General features: G+C 45.0%; 1 protein-coding gene across 2 annotated transcripts in view; it reads right to left on the bottom strand.

Annotated features, from left to right (window-relative positions):
* LOC138526876 (uncharacterized) overlaps positions 1–16,882 on the bottom strand; it is a 1,504,711-nt gene that overhangs the window by 400,133 nt on the left and 1,087,696 nt on the right. For both annotated transcript variants that reach the window (XM_069637661.1, XM_069637652.1), the window contains exon 14: positions 4,531–5,650. In XM_069637661.1, the coding sequence (XP_069493762.1) occupies positions 4,531–5,650 (1,120 nt within the window). The remainder of the gene's footprint in view (positions 1–4,530; positions 5,651–16,882) is intronic.

Genomic DNA, 16,882 nt, shown 5'->3' on the forward strand with positions numbered 1-16,882 from the left:
CCAGAGCGGACACATACTCCTGATCTCTCAACCACCACACCTACCGCTAAGAAGCAGCTACCACTTCAATTCCACACCAGCTGCACACATACCTGGTGCGTACATGCACTTTTTTGGACTCTCTCTACTGACCCGAACTTCGGTTCCCAAGGGCATTCAACCCACCAGCGCCTTCAGACCATACCAATGGTATATAAGGCGCTATATAAATGCAAAATAACATAACAATAACATAGATTATATATGGTCCTCCACCACACTGATGGGCAAGATAGCACCACTAGACCTCCACACTATTGCACTCTCGCACTATGCCCCCATCTCAACGACACTGAATCTTCAGCGGAACAAGCAGTGGCTTTGAAGTTGGGGTTTTCCCAGAGAGGTTCTTACACATTCAGTTATGAGGGGGAACCCAGAGAGCAAATTCAGGGAGTTCTTTGAGCATAATTCCGACTCGGTGTGCCTGGGGAGGTGGCATGGGACGCCTTTACAGCTACGCTTAGAGGGGAACTGATAGCCCTTAGGGCACGGCGGCTTAAGCATCAGAGGGCCCTAGAAACAGAACTGGAACAGGACCTTAAGGACATTATGGGTAAAATGTTCTTAGATTCAAGTAGGAAGTTGCAGAAAGCATATCTGAACGCAAGGGGGAAGTTGAGCCTTCTGCAGAAGAAAAAGGTGGAAATGAACCTTCTAGCGCTGAAGCAGAAATATTACATGAAGGCCAATTAGGCAGACGGGTTATTGGCTAGACAGCTGAAACAAAAAGCAGCCTCCCAATGATTCGGGGAATCATTTAGCCCCGGGGGAGGTGGGGTCAGAGTAAACACCACCCCCAAAATGATTGAACAGTTCGTCAACTTATATACCGCACTATATAAATCAGATAGGCCAAAGGCTTATCTGGAGTCACTACCAATTCCTAAAATCACCCCGGGGACCGTGCAGCACTAGAGGCAGATATTACAACAGAGGAAGTGTTACACGCGATTAGGCACCTACCCATTTACAAGGCCCCAGGGACGACTGTCTACCCAGCAGCATTCTATAGGTCATTTCAACAGACACTAGTTTGGCAAATCCGCCATATCACCCAAACGATGGACGAAGCCAAAATTGCTCTATTTCGCAAGCCGGCTAAGGACCCAGCACAATGCGGGTCCTACTGGCCCATCGCCTTGATAAATGTGGAGGTAAAACTATATACAAAGATTCTAGCTAATAGACTGGAAGCCCTCCTCCCACAACTAATCCATCCTGATCAAAACCGGATTTATTCAACACAGGCAGACCCATGACAATATTCGGAGGGCATGTCATATTAAAGGAAAGATCCAACGGATAGGGGACCCGGCTAATCTCCTCTCATTGGACGGATGGAAAGCGTTTGACCGGGTGGAGTGGTCATTCCTCTTCCTACTATGGAGACAATGGGGTTTATGTTGGAATTCCTGAACAAAGTCAGAGAAAACTACTGTAATCCAGTTGCCCGGCTGCTGATAAACGGAGATCTCTCCCAACCAATTTGATTGGAAAGGGGGACCAAACAAGGCTGCCCCCTCTTCCCACCTGAAACCCTTCCTCATCGCACCAGCCGATCGATATGGAAGATCCCTTTTGGGAGAGAGAAACAAACAGTAATGGCCTAATCAGATGACATGCGTCTTACCCTTATGGATCCAGAGTATTCTCTGCAAGGGGTGGTGCAGGAAATTGAAACATCTGGGGCAGCAGCAGGGCGGAAAATAAACATCATGAAATCCAAAATATTAAATGTTTTGCCTAAGGGGAAGAGGCTTCAGCGGGTCGGAAACGCATCTCAATTCCAGTGGGTACAGGGTGGGCATTAAGTTGCTGGGGCTCACTCTCACACAGACTCTGCAGGGGGTTTACAAGGCAAATAACCAGACCCTCCTAGTACTCCTCAAACAACTGCACACACATGGGGTCCTCTCACAGTGTCTTGGCTGGGTCGGATTAACACGCTCAAAATGGTGGCACTCCCTAAGATTCTCTACCCCTTCCAGACACTCCCGATCCTGGTGTCCTTTTTTCGGGCACTACACAAATTGATTGTCCCCTTCATCTATAACAACAAGCTTCCCTGTATGGTGCTGACAGCTGTGATGACCCCAACAAATCAGGCGGGTTAGGCTTACCGACCTTCTGTATGTATTTCTGGGCGGCCCAGGTACGGGTGATTAGGAATTGGTTTGTAGACGGCTCAGAGAAAAGATGGATACATATGGATAGGCCGATGGTGGGCGCTCCTCTGAGCGAGGTTTCTTTGGCGCCACAAACACAGATCGCCCACCTAATATGCACATTTCAGAGATCACAAAATTAGTGGAGAACTCATTGGATAGGATGGCCAAACACCAGCAGATTACTTCTTTCCCTTCTCCCTTCACACTGCTGTTTGGTAACCCCCAATTTACCCCAGGACTAGAGAGGGGGCCTTTGCAAGCTGGAAAGAGGCAGGCTGTACAAAAGTGCGGGACATGTTTCAAGGGGTGGACATTAAATCCTTTCTTTAATGTAAAGCTGAGCTGGGATTGATGGAGGGCGACAGAATGCAATATTTTCAACTACGGCACTGGCTATTGAACCCTGTCATGCGCGCTGAAGCAACGCGCTCCCTTACGCTATTTGAGAAATTCCAGGTCACAAAAAAACGGGGGACAGGCAGCTCATTTCAAGTTTATATAAACTGGGGCTCGATGCAGTGCTTAACACAGACTTAAAGTACAAGGCCAAATGGGAAGCCGCGTTGGGCAAGCCTATCCCCCGAGGAGGAATGAGACCAATTATGGAAGGATATACCCAAACCTAGGTAGGCCATCCAAATTAGGGAGTTTTGGTACAAAATCATGACCCACTGGCAAATATACACTGGCGCGCCTGCGGCAGATGTACCCCTGCGTCTCCCAGAACTGTTGGCATGAGTGTGGAGGAATGGGGGGCTGGTTGCATGCATGGCGGGGATGCCCAAAACTGGAGGAATACTGGAGGTCAATCAACCACAACATGCAAACGCTGTTTGGGGATCAGAGGCCCCAAAGAAAGTCTGCTCTTTATGAGGCAAAGCATAAACGAAAAGGCATATGCAAACCTCCCGCTGGCAGCCCTACTGGTATTAGCGCAGAAAAAGAAAGCCAAAGACACCCTGTTCGAAGACTGGCTGGCCAAAGTTTGGAACTTCGTGTCACTGGAGTGGATCACATACTCCCTCCAGGGGAATCAAGCCAAGTTTACAAGGGAATGGGAGGTGGTTTTGAATTTCTTAAACAATGACTTTAAGGAATCATACTGTCCCCAAAAACGCTGTATCCTGGGCATAGAGTGAAGAGGGTAATCGCCCTGGTTGTTGAGGTTTGGGGGGTGGGTGGATGGGAGGGGTAAAGAGTTTTCTTTCTCTTATCAGAAAAAAGAAAGAAGGGAGAGAACGCTCTAGGGGTCTACTGTGCCTGACAGAAGCATAACTGTAGACTGAAGCTGAGTCAGATGCCCAGGCACCTCGTCCAACCATGTCACTAACTTGCAATGACGGTCTTTGCAGGTTTCTAATTACAACGATTGGCAGACTCGATTGACAGACGAACAGCCATTTACATTGTGGTCAGGATATAGGCAGTACAAACACTTTTCATAGAGATCCTCAATGTAGCCATTCTTTAGTTTGCATTTGAAACATGCCTTAAAAAGGCTTTTCTTCCTCATGTCTGCCATGCTGTGGACCAATGAAAAAAGGCCTCAGGATGGACTGGAACTCTGTTGGAAGGAAACAAGGCCTAGAACTTGACCAGTAACTGAATACTGTAGTTGTGAAGTGATGGGGCACTAAACCCCGAGGAATTGAAAAATGAAGATTTCAAAAATAGAACACAAATGTTGCATTTCTGAGGAGAAAAAAAAATAAAGAAGAAGAAATCGAGCACTCCTAACAATTTGATGTTCAGTAAAAAGTGTGAAGATGGCCACCAGGGGTGGAGCTAGGGAGGACCTGTCTCATTTGGTTCTGGGCAGTATGATTCAAAGTGACACTGATAGACTACAGTTTTAAACTTTAAAGGTAAACTGCTTTAACATTACTGAGGATTCCCAGCCTGACAACGGTGAATATTCAATGAGCATGTGAATCATGTGAAAGATCCAATGTTGGAGAATTATTCAAAACAAACATCCAAGATATGCTCACCTGCAAGGTCGAGTACTATATGAATGGTACTTGACCCATCTTCAAAGTACTAGCCAATGCACGTGGGCAAGTATATTTTGCGAGGCCTGGAAGGTAAGAAACTAATTTATAATCAGCATCAGTAAGCATTAATACTTGTCAGGTAATCTTCAATGTTCCAGGGTGCCTGGCATTCAAATAGAAATAAGGCATAGCAGGCACAACTGAACTACTATGGTGAAAGTAGAAGACCATCTAGCATTCAACTAAACTGCATAGCTAGATGATTGCCTGGAGGAAATCAGAAACAATGTTTTTAGGCTTCTGTTGAAACAAACCCACACACTTACCTGTGAAGTGACTTCAGAGGCAGTGCAACCACGTAAATTGAAGTCTGCGGCACATGGCTCTTTGGTCATCTCACTATCATGGAGATGCAATAGTTCTTTCAATTCCAGCCCCATGAAGCTGTTACTAAGAATAACTTGAAGGCAGTGATGCAGGGAGGAGACTGGGCCTGTTTGTTTCACAAGCATATGGTGCTTGTCCCTCAAATGATTACAGTCCTCTGAATTCCATTCACCGCCCTGCTCTTGAACCCAGTATTTCCTCCGTGGGTGCCAGATGTCATAATAGTACTGAAAGATGTCCGCTGGACAGATGGCTATCAGATTGTTCAAACACTGACTGTAGAGTGTCGCAGAGTGGGTGTGGGCGAGGATTTCCAGGGAGTGCTTAATTTGCACTTGGACAGCATCATCAAGGTGAGCTATTCTATGATAAAGCATTTTCAAGACTGACTGGCTGCAGTAGCCAACTGAGGCGTGGGGAACAAGTGTCTCCAGGTCCAGGGTGTCAAGGACCTCTGGGCTTACTGTGATTCTTTTTACTTGCATGTTCATCTTGGGGATGCTTTGCATGATGGAGACTAGGGTGAAACGTAGAGTATCAGATGTGTCCCTTTTTGCGATGCAATAAGCACACACCTTCCAGCATGAGTACTCATCCGCACAAAGGACCATATACAAGTCAAAACCCGGGTTAAAATTATGGAAAATCTCAATGTAGAGGTGACCGGGGAACTTCTCAGCAACCTCCTGCATGGGGGAGGTCATAATAAAAATGTCCTTTACCATTCCTGTGTCTTCCACATAAACCAATTTGACTTTAACCCAGGGGTCAGTGTTGAAAATGGATTTCAGCTCCCCCAGGACCTTTGAGCGGTCTTCAAACGGACCAGATTTGTAGCGTAAGAGTCTCGTAATATCGTTGGGCTCCAGAAACTTCTTGGAGATGTCGTTAGCAATCCTGGTGGGGAGATCAGTAGCTGTTACATACTTGCACCTCTTTGTTTCCGGAGGGAGGGCAGTCGCTGAAAGCTCATGGTTGTGCTGGAGGATGGTTTTAATAACCACAAGCCTGTCCTTTTGGGGACCAAGCCGCAGTTTAATGAGTGCTGGGCAACTCTTCCTGTAGGAGAAACAAAATACCCATTATTTTGCATTCAACTTGCCTGTAGGTGGATAGAGTGTCAGAAAGTATTCCTTTGCATTCCATTGCTACAAAACCTAATCTTAATAGTACTTCCCATGGCTTTACTTAAAACAGAATGCCTTGCAGAGAAAGAAAGAAAAACTCTTGGATGAGGAAAGTTTCAACTATATGACTAGTCAAACGTCCAAGTGGGACACAACACAGACTTAATGTTTTTTGGAATTCTACCCACCCACAAAAAAGTCAATGACAGACCATTAATTCTAACAGAATGGCAATAAATAAACCTGCCCACCACCATCTTGAACATTGAGTGTAAAGAATGTTTCGAGGGATCCCAGAGAAGCAGGTTTTCATAAACAAAGATCAAAATGAAAAGCACAATGCTTAAAATCAATCACACACGCACGCACACTCATGACAGGTTGGACTAAGGTCATGACATTGGAGTCAGATGCTCGTCATTGTCTTTGGATCCATTGTGAGAAACCAGAAGGTGTCTCACCACTAGTCCCCGGGGCTGAGTCATCCAGGCGGCCAGGACACTGCCATCGCTTTTGGATCCAGTTCCTGGCGGTCGACCAGTGCAGGAGGATCACCTGGGTGAGGGGTGTTCAGGGAGTGGGAGCCGGACACCGGATGGTGAGACGTGGTATCCCCTTCCTTAAAGCACCTTACCGAATCCTACACCAAGTAGGATATTTAGCTACTCCAACCCTCCACCCCTTTACAACATGACAGCATGAACACTTTCTCATGGACGGCCCGCTATTAGAAAAAACAGACTAACACCTGAGCCGTATACCAGACGTGTCCCAGTACAATAGTCAGGCAATTACTGATCATCACACACACCTGACCTCTATTACAATTCCCCACAGGGATAAAAGGCGGGGCACAAGAGCACACTCTGAATGAGGCAAAGCACACAAGGAAACAGCAGTCCAAGATGGCAGTTTAACGAGAGGAGAAAGACAGCGAAACAGAAGAGGGTTGCTATGGGGTGGGGGGTAGTTCCCTTGGCCTTTTCGACAAGGAACCATTACTTTCATGAAATCTTGAGAACAGAAAGCTTAAGACCAGGAAACCAGGCTGAAGAATCCTGCATTGTGTGTTGGAGGTACACGGTACCCTCCCGCGTCATTAATCAAGGCAGGGAGAATCCCCAGCCACAGTGGAACTGTCCTTGGCTTCAAGAACAAAGTAGCTTCAGTGAAAGCAACACAGCCGGTGAGTTGGAGGAAACCGATATCAGACCGGTCTCTGTTGAAGCCAAGGTTGCAAGCAGCAACACTGTATGGCGAGCGCTGGAACGAACATTGTTAAAACACGTGTGATAAGAGACGCGAATGAAGTTAAACTGCCTGTGAGCGATTGAACTTTAAAGCAAGCTACACTACCTTTGACGGAGTGGTCCGGCACCACATGGGTGCTCAATCGAAGGTCTCTTTAAGGTATCCAGCTGAGAAGTATTAACGGCAGATACAGTTGGTCCGAGCCCGGCAGAGGGATATCAATTGAAAAAGAACGAATAACTGTGAGTAAGTGGTCCTGCGACGGGCCAAGTCAAATCCTGCGAACAGACGAAAGTCTTTGATTGCCATGAAGTAGCGAACGTTTGGAAATGTACATGGATCTGGTCCGAGCACAACAGAGGGAGATCAATTGAAAGCTTTGTGTTAAATAGAGTCTGAGCCCAGCAGAGGGAGGCCCGGGGTGAATTGAAAATCACCCAAGAAGTTGTACATGAGAATCCTGAGGAGAAAGGAACTTTTGAATGTTTGTCGCATCAGGCCCTCTGAAGTAAGAGACTTTGAAAGCCAAAGAGACTTTGACATAGAAGGCCCTGATACTGAGTTTTGAGATGCATCCTCGTGCTACAGAAGCCAGAGACTGTGTTAAGCTTGAGTGTGCCACCTTGCCTGTGCTGAAAACGTGGGGAAGGGAGGCAAACAGCTTGAATATCCTGACATATCATTTCTTGAACACTTTTCTTTTGCATAACATTGTTTCCCACACTATTTTGTATTTAGAAGTAAGAATTGGCAATATGTTTATTAGTATAGGCCCTTTTATCTTGACAGACTCGACTAGGACTGCGTTATTATTATTTGATGGTCATAGCTTGCTCCCATCTTTAGATTTAGGTTTAGATAGGCGTTTTTCAAACCAAATTGAAGTTCAATAAACACCCTTGAACTGTGGTCACTTGTGTCTGTCTTACTGCTTGATACCATGCTTCCTTATACCATCCACACAGCAAAACAATCACCCTGATTCTCATTAGCAATTAAAAGTTTGGATAATGATCCACATGTGAAGTACAAAGCCCCATAACGAGTTGGGCGGTATTACAGCAGTAAATCTGCTGTGGAAGTGGCGAAGTGGATCCCCATTTTTTGGACTTAATGGGGCATTTTTGGCATGGTCATTCTGCCAATTCTGATGGTTTTTGGAGGAAAGTGGGTGGATTTATCTCCAGCTGATGCTAGAGGTAAATCCCCCCCACTCTTAGCATGGCGGTATGGGGAAAGTGGCAATAATTCCATTACCATCAATTTTTTCCCACACCGCCATACTTGGAATGAGCTAGTATCTTGAGCAACAATCATACATTATTTTTAACATACAGTTGCTTTCATTATCATGCATATTTTATGATTCCTCGCTGAAGTGCTTAATGTGCATTGAAGAGTTGCGTCTGATGCGTAGCCAAATGCCTGATGAGCAATGTAATTCAGGTACCATTAGTGACATCGCTGACCACAGCAACATGACCTTGGGCCAACCATTAATACTTTGGTGTGTGCGATAAACTAGTTGTAAATTTCGAGGTAAGGAAAAAGAATACATTGCATGCCTGTAAATATAGTTCTTCACTATTAGTGACTATTTACAGATTCATATACTTTTTATTATAATACCTCGAGGGCTCGGATTCCCCCAAATTTTACAATTAATATTCAGCATTACCAATAACATTTTTCCCCTCACCTAAGCATACTGTATTACTGCATGCTCCAAAACAGGTGCATGCCCTTTTAACATCCCATACATTGCAGCCATCCTACCCCTGACTAATCAGAGCTGCTGAAGTAATTGGCTTCACTTCAGATTCTTGACGCATGTTGTACATTATGCTTACCGTACGGGAGGAGGAACGACGCATGTCAATCTATAGATGCCAATAATGGAGAACTTCACTGAGAGGAAACATGTGTATCCTGCATGGGGTCTTTTCTAAATTCACAAACATTTAATACTGATTAGAAATTAGCTAAAGGTGCAAAATATCCCTTTCCAAAAAAACAACATGATAAACACTTGACAAATATATTGCTTGCATAACTGGGATTGGAGGACACAGGTCATCTCATGAACAAAGATCTTTCATTACTGTCCAGCCTCCAGAGTTGGCAGTCATTCTTGCTGAATATGTGTGCAGTCCTCTAGGTAGCCGCCTTCCAGAATGCCTGGGAGGATTTGTTTACAAAAGAGGGGCAAGCCACACTCTTGCCTTTTGTAGAAAGGGATTGTTCTCTTCCAGGTAAATGTCAGCCTTCTCATAACAGAACTTAAAAAAATTGAATGGAATATTTCCTGGTTGTTAATTCTGTGAAGTAAATCTGCAGATGTTTGGCCTTACAGTCGAAGACTTACCTCATGCTGGAGGTAAATCCTCCACTTCAACATCAAACTCATAATTCGGCTGTGCAGTAAAAGCAGTAATCCTGCTACCGTCAAAAAAAGCTGTGGTAACGGAATAACCACTTCACTCGTAATGAGGCACAATGTATGTGTTTTTCCCTGAAGTGTAATGTCTCAGTGCTATCAGTCTAAATGTATCTTGTCGTCTGGTGGCCTCTGGGTATGTGTTAGAATTGTTATCCCCATTCTAGGTCTTGCATTGACTGCGAGGTGCACATTTATAATTTCCAAATATTATGTCCTAGAGGTTTAGGGTCACAGTGAGAGTTATTTTTGGCTTCAGGGATCCTGTAATGACTATTAATAACTGAGTTTTAATGTCTGGTTCCTTTCTCTTCCCACCACTTGTCTCTATATTTAATCACTAGATATTGGACCTACAATATAGTATGGGAATGTGTTATGTCTTTTATGACAATTTACTGTTTTTGCCCATACATTAGGTATTTAATTGACTGTTGTGGCTACTTAATGTACGTATGCAACTAACAATGGTGTATATTTTTCAGTATATCAGTGTGGTGTGTTTTCTTTGGATAAGTGTGTGAACAAATTGTATCTTTGTGTCAGCCTTATCCTGCCCACCTTTGAGCTAAGCCTGACTTACAAACAAGGGTTGAGATCATCCCCGGCAAACTACAGACCAATTGCTTTATTAGACCCTTCATGGAATTTTTTTGCAGCAATGCTGCTCAAGAGTTTAACCACCTGGATGAAAATGTCACAGAGAGGGGACCCCCGAGAAACAGGATTTGTCAAGGGGGTGGGCACGAATATCAACTTGCTGATCCTTAATCTCCTTAAGTTAGAGGTTATCAATACAAAGACCAACCTCCATGTGATTTTTAAAAATCTAAAACAGGCCTTTGATTCCGTGGACCGTGAGATCTTATGGAATAAATTAAAGCAATGGAAGTGTCCCGCAGGTACACTAGCAGCGATTAAAGCTCTATATTCCGATACATCAGTGAGATTCCGGCTTTCACCTAGCGGAGCGACAACAGGGAGAATTAAGACAGCAAGAGGATTGAAACAGGGCTGTCCTCTTGCTTCCACTTTATTCACCCTCTATATATCAGACATTGCAGATGCACAAAAGGCATCTGTGCCTTTCTGCCCTTGTTAAATGGTATCCCTGTACCATGGCTGATATATGCAGGCGATCTTGTGTTATTGGATAAAACTCAAATAGGTCTGCAGAGACGCCTAGATAGCGTTTCTACATATATCAAAACCAACAACATGACGAACATCGAAAAATCGCAGGTTATGAAATTTTCAGTGCGCCAGAAACACAAAGGGAGACCGCTCTCAGTATTTCTACACATGACTCGACTTACCCTAGTTAAGTCTTATAAATGCTTGGGATTTCGTCTGAACTGTAGTATTTGCGAACAAGAATGGTTTAATATCCTGCGAGCGAAAACCCTATCGTTAGCCCATCAAGGGCTAATACTGCATACAAAATTTGGGAAATTTTCCATGCGACCCTTACAAACCTTCTACCACCAGAAAGTCATCCCCATTCTCAGTTATGGAGCAGAGACCATCTTAAACCTAACCTATTACATCTGTGATAAGCTCGCAGGACTTTTTTGGCATCAAGTATTGGTTCTTCCTAAATCATATCCTCTATCCAGAATATGTTTTTGAAATAGGCCTACAAATGATTAATTCCCTAATCCTATGTAAATCCTTAGATCTATATCGCAAAACTATCACGGACGATGGTATTCCAGGGATTAAATCCTAAAATCTAACCAAAATATTTCAACTAATGCAATGCTAAACAAATTGAAGACCAGATGGGTAGACTGGGTTGATGCATTAAAAACCTCAGCGGACACCCTGAGACAAAACCCTATGGCAATAAAAAGGAAAATCCAAAATGAAGATTGGATTCAGATTCAGAAATCAGCTTATCCAATGTCTATTACCTGTTCCGTCGAAGCTTGAAATCTTAATCAGATGCCTCCATACCTCCAACCTTTCCTGTCTCCTAAGCATCGTGACCATTTTCTATGACTGCGATTGAACCTACTGCCAACATTTGAACTTCTTGGCCAAATGAAACAATGGGGAGATCTACCGAATACTTGTCGTTTCTTCCATGACATTCAGCAAGTTGAAACGTTACACCATATATTGATGAAATGCAAAGCCCTAACACAAATAAGACGTAAATACACTGAACGGTTCTCGCAAACTATCATTATTCTTACCCCAGAAGAACGATGGAATTCGATACTGTTGGGTGAGGAAAAAAACGTGATCTTTGCAGTACTCCAGTTTTGGCTAGAACTTTCGAACTCTACATCCAGGTAGAGTTATATTGGGGGGGAAAATAAAATAATGAAATGTATATTGTTACCTGTTGACCAGATGATGGATTGGAAACTCACTTCAAGCTTTTATGCTCGTCACTTTCTACTTTTCCCTTCTCTTTCTTTTTGGCCCTGCTGGACTTGCGAGTTAGTTTCACTGTAGTTATTTTTCTCTTTATACACATTTGATGATCATGACTTACCTTTTTGCTTTTCTTTTTCTTTATCTGTGCCTCTTTTTATTTGGAGGATTTAGCTTTTTTATGAATGTATTGTGAAGGGTTTGTAAAAAACCAACCACTTTGAATACAAAAATAATAATAAATAAAAAATAATTACAAAACGATTGTCTTTTTTCAAATTCTTATCAGTAGCCTGCAGCCATTCTGCACAGCACCTCTTTGTCCACTTTTATGGTCTGCAGGGTTGCTTGGTTTGCGTCAGTACCTCCCCCTATGAGGTTGCTGTTAGGAGTGGAAAGAGAATTAGCCCATCTGAGACTCTTGGTGGCAATACCTGAATAATGATGGTGCCCGACAATATTTCCGACTTCTTTGGAAAGGTGGTGGAAGTGTGTTAGACAAGTATACCCCCCGCTGCTCTGACCAGATCCATTTCTGCTTTCATTGCCACCAAATATCATTGTGAATTGGTGGGGGCGCTAGAGAGCTTGATCAAAATGGCTGTAAGGCCATGAGCTTTAGAGTGCCTAAAGGAATTTGGGGATTTGGCGCAGAGAGTGGTGGAATTGCTTTTGGGTCGGGCAGCAGTGAGGCAGTATGGGGAGGGGTAGCGACCGAGTAGGTTGCTAGAGAGGGCAGTGAGAACAGATAAGCCTAGAGATCGAATCCTATCAATGAAAACTGTTCAAGTTGAGGATTAACGTACAGATAGCTCAGGAATTTTATACATTTACAGTCAACCGTATTCCTCTCAGACGCAGGTTTCTAACCTGGTGCACGGACGAGGAGAGGGAATGGTTCTGCCGCCCTTTTCCGTGGCAGAAATACTACCGGCCGTCCGATCCCTCCCATTATGGAAATCCGCCGGACCAGGGGGCTATGCGGCTGAATTATATAAATATTTCAGAGAGAATAGCAACCCACTTGCTTCAGACACACCAGTGCAGCTTGAAAGACAGTCAGCTGTCAGACTCAATGAGGGAGCGCTGGTGGTGGTGGTACTGTTGAAACCTGACAAGCCATTGGATGAATGTTCTTCCTACCGCCCCATATCACTCATCAATGTGGATAATATAATTCTGGTCAAAATACTAGCATCCCGGCTTGCTCCATTGATGAATAGGTTGGTGAAGGGAATCAATCAGGGTTTATCCCCAGGCGCTCCACTTCCCAGGGCTTGCGTAGAATGTTTGGATTGCTGTTGTGGTGAGATAAGAGAACCAGGTAGACGCTGCACTAATGGACGCGACTAAGGCTTTCGATTCGGTGGAGTGGGCGTTTATGTTCGCGGCCCTATGCAGGATGGGATTGGGTGACCAATTTATATCCCTGGTCTCAATGTTATACACACTGCCCAATGTCAGTGCTAGGGTCAGAGTGAATGAGCATCTTACCCCTGTTATAATGTTGGAAATGGGCACAAGACGGGAATGCCCACTGTCCCCACTGCTATTTGCACTGGCAATCGAACCACTGGCCAAGAGGATTAGGGAATATCTCTTGCACAGAGAGATACAACTTTACGAACACAGGGTGGTCGTGTCCCTATATGCGGACGATATGGTGCTCTTTATCACGGATCCTGACAGCAATCTAGATCCGGGACATATTCAGATTCAGCGACTTTTTGAATTAAGGGTCAACGCTCCAAAATCGGTCATCTTCCCTTTGACGAATAACACTGTACACTTTGCCGATGGCCTGGGGTTTCAATGGCAGGGCGAACTCAGCCGCTCCCTAGGGAAAAATATCACTTGTGACCCAGTAGGTTTATACAAATATAACTACTACAGAGCATTCGAACATACTATACTGTCAATGGACTGATGGATGGATTTACCGCTCAACCTTTATGGCAGGATATCCCTAGTCAAAATGGTGCTGTTGCCTCGTTTTTGGGATGTTTCTTAATGTCCCCTTGACGCTGACCAGCGATTACTTTTGGGACCTACAAACTGCAATACTGCGATTTATATGGGCATGTAAATAAGCTAGAGTCTTGTGGGGGAAGCTGATTGCACCGTTGAGCGAGGGAGGGGGGCTGGCGCTACCGACATTGAGACCCATTATAATGTTGCGCAGGCGTGGTTCCTCCTACACTGGCATGGGACCCAATAGGATAGGAGACATGTCGAAATAGAGCGGGCACTGGCAGCTACATATCTCTTGTGGTCAGTGATTCTGACAGCCTCAGGAAAAGTAGCTAGTAGAGCAAAGAATATGATATAGTTGACCTGCAGGTCATGGGCCCGATAGAGCATAAATCCAGAGGTGAAGTCATCTACAACCTGGAAATACCTGGGCTATGTAACTTACACGAAAAGACTGCGGGTGACCTGTTCCCGCGACCTTTTCCCAGAGGGTCAATTTATAGATCTGGAGGGGATGCAGAACAAAGGTGAGCATGCACCTCTGGATGCATTCTTATACTTCAGACTAAGGAATTCCCTGAAACAAGTGTTTGTCCTTCCCCAAAGAGCCGGAAATTGCCCCGTTACTCGATAGCATGCTTAAAGTCCCAAAGCGGGGTAAGACAATTTCAATCATGTATGTAATGTGCATCAGAGACAAAATAAAAACAGCTAAATCCCATAAGGGAGAAATGGGAGGTTTTGCTGGGGTGTATGATACCTAAGCAAACATTGAAATAGTATTGTGGTGAGACGAGACATATGGGGCCCATATATCCAACACCTGGTAGCCCATCCCGCACCCCCCTGAAGAGGCTACCGTCTATTTCCCCAGAACTACTACGACCTGAGAGCATGCACCCTTTTATGATCTTCGCATTGCGGGAGGGGGTGTCTCCTCGACATTGCTCTCAGGTGTTGATTCTCCAGCCCCTCTGACACGTAAGGGAAACTGTAAGACACTGTATGTTGCACTGTACTGCAGATCCTCTCTTCTCAGATTATGAATCAAATGTATTTGCCAAGCTGCTTTATTGTTATGGTCTCTTATTTTTAGTAGTTATTGGTGTGAGAGTGCTGTATGTTTTTTAAGAAATGTTCATAAAAAAATATTTTACAAAAATTCAAAATATATCACTGTGAATTTCTTAAATAATTGCACAACTTTTATACTCAGTTTCCTATTTTTTTAGCAATAAAACTGAAGGCTTCAGCTAAAGTTAACTTCTCAGAAGCAAACTGTGGTGACTTGTGTGCCTGGGCTATGTCCGTTGGGTGCATGAGTTGGAATGTATTAGTGGAATGCTTAATGCAACATGGAATCTGGGGTTCTCTAGATTCCAGGAGTAACGGTCCAAAGGTACTTCCGGATGGAAGCTGATATCTGGTGGAGACATATTGCCTGCTCTCCTGCTTAACCACTTACTTGTAACCTGCAACAATGAAAGAGTTTCCTTTTGTACATACCTGTATTCCAAGGAGCAGAACCGGTGCTGATGGAGTAAAAGGGAGGAGAGGAGCTCATCACAGCGCAGCGAGGGACCTGAGAACAGGGGGATGGCTGGGCTACTTTGGGTCGTGGCATATACACAGAAGGGGCAAGCAGCGGTGTGGCAAGAAAGGCCTGGGCGGATACCCCCCTCCCCCGACCACATAATACATATTGCAGCTGGCCGGGCAGCAGGTGTGACCCCAGGATGGGATAAGGTCACACAGGGCATACACGCCAACCCCCACTCTACCTGCCCAAAAGGAGGACATGTAGGGCAGACCACAAAGGGGGGGGAGAGGAATAAAGGCCACTCAGTCAAAGAAAAAAACAGTTACACCTCCCTGGGAAGGAGGAGGACTACATATTACGGCAACAACGGCCATACAGGAGGCGAGGCCTATCCCGCAAGGACATCAGTGACACTCCTCACAAATGGAGGCATGGAGGGGCAGAAGGCGACAGGGCAGGCCCAGTCCCAAAGTCTCACCTGCCCGGGGGTACCACAGTCAAGAAACGCAGCGGGTGCCCCCTGGCAGCAGTTATCAGAGTGCAGCGGTCGCCAGGCCCAGGAAAGGCCTGGCGACCGCTGCACTCTGCGTCCCCAACCACTACGAACCAACAAGGGGAGGCAGATCCTACAGAGGTGAGAGGGGGATTGTAGGTGACATACCCAAGCCCCTTCCCCACAAGAGGACATTTGGCTTCCTGTTTGAGGTCGAGGGTAGGCAGAGGAAAATCACTACAGTAGAAAAAGGCGCAGACATCCTGGGAATAGAGGCCGAATCAAATTGCACGGAGGAATATGGCCCAGTGAAGGAGCACCCGAAAAGGAAAGCTTGTGAAGGGTCAACCCAGGAGACGAGGAGGAGACCAAGGAAAAAGCAGGGATCACAAGGCCCAGAATTCACAGAAAAGGTCCCACCACAAGAGGCGGAGCCCTCGGATGAGGTTTGAAAAGAATAAAGGACCGTGAGGGGCTAGCTAGATAAGCTATTAACAAGTAGAGCAGAGAGGGCTTTAGTTCGCCTCAAACAGAAGTATTACACAAAAGGCAATATTGTGGACAGATTGTTGGCAAGGATGCTTAGAATCGAGGAAAAGGAGAGAACCATCCTAAAAATAAGAACCACAGAGGGGGTGGAGCGAACAGATATTTATTCCATCGAGAAAAAATTTACAGATTTTTATGGGAATGTGTATAAATCAGAAGGTCCATGGGAAGAGCACAAGAGATATATCTAGAGAGCTGTTCGCTGCCCATAATAACGACCAAAGAAAGGGAGGAATTGGAGAAAGAGATAACCAGAGAGGAGGTGGGCAAAGTGATAGCCTCACTTCCCATTAACAAAGCCCCGGGCCCTGATGGCTTTTGAGGCGAATTTTATAAATCCTACAAAGAGTTACTGGCCCTGCGACTAGCAGCATTGTAAAACAGATTCAGGAAAGTGGGGGCGGGAATAACGCCTTCAATGGAAGAAGCGAAAGTGATACGTTTGGCAAAACCGGGGTAAGGACCAGGCTCAATGTGGTTCATATAGGGCAATTTCACTCATCAACACAGATGATGCCAAGATATACACGAAGAACTTGGC

This window comes from Ambystoma mexicanum, chromosome 1q, assembly GCF_040938575.1.
Source record: "Ambystoma mexicanum isolate Mex_15411 chromosome 1q, UKY_AmexF1_1, whole genome shotgun sequence".
Classification (NCBI taxonomy): domain Eukaryota; kingdom Metazoa; phylum Chordata; class Amphibia; order Caudata; family Ambystomatidae; genus Ambystoma; species Ambystoma mexicanum.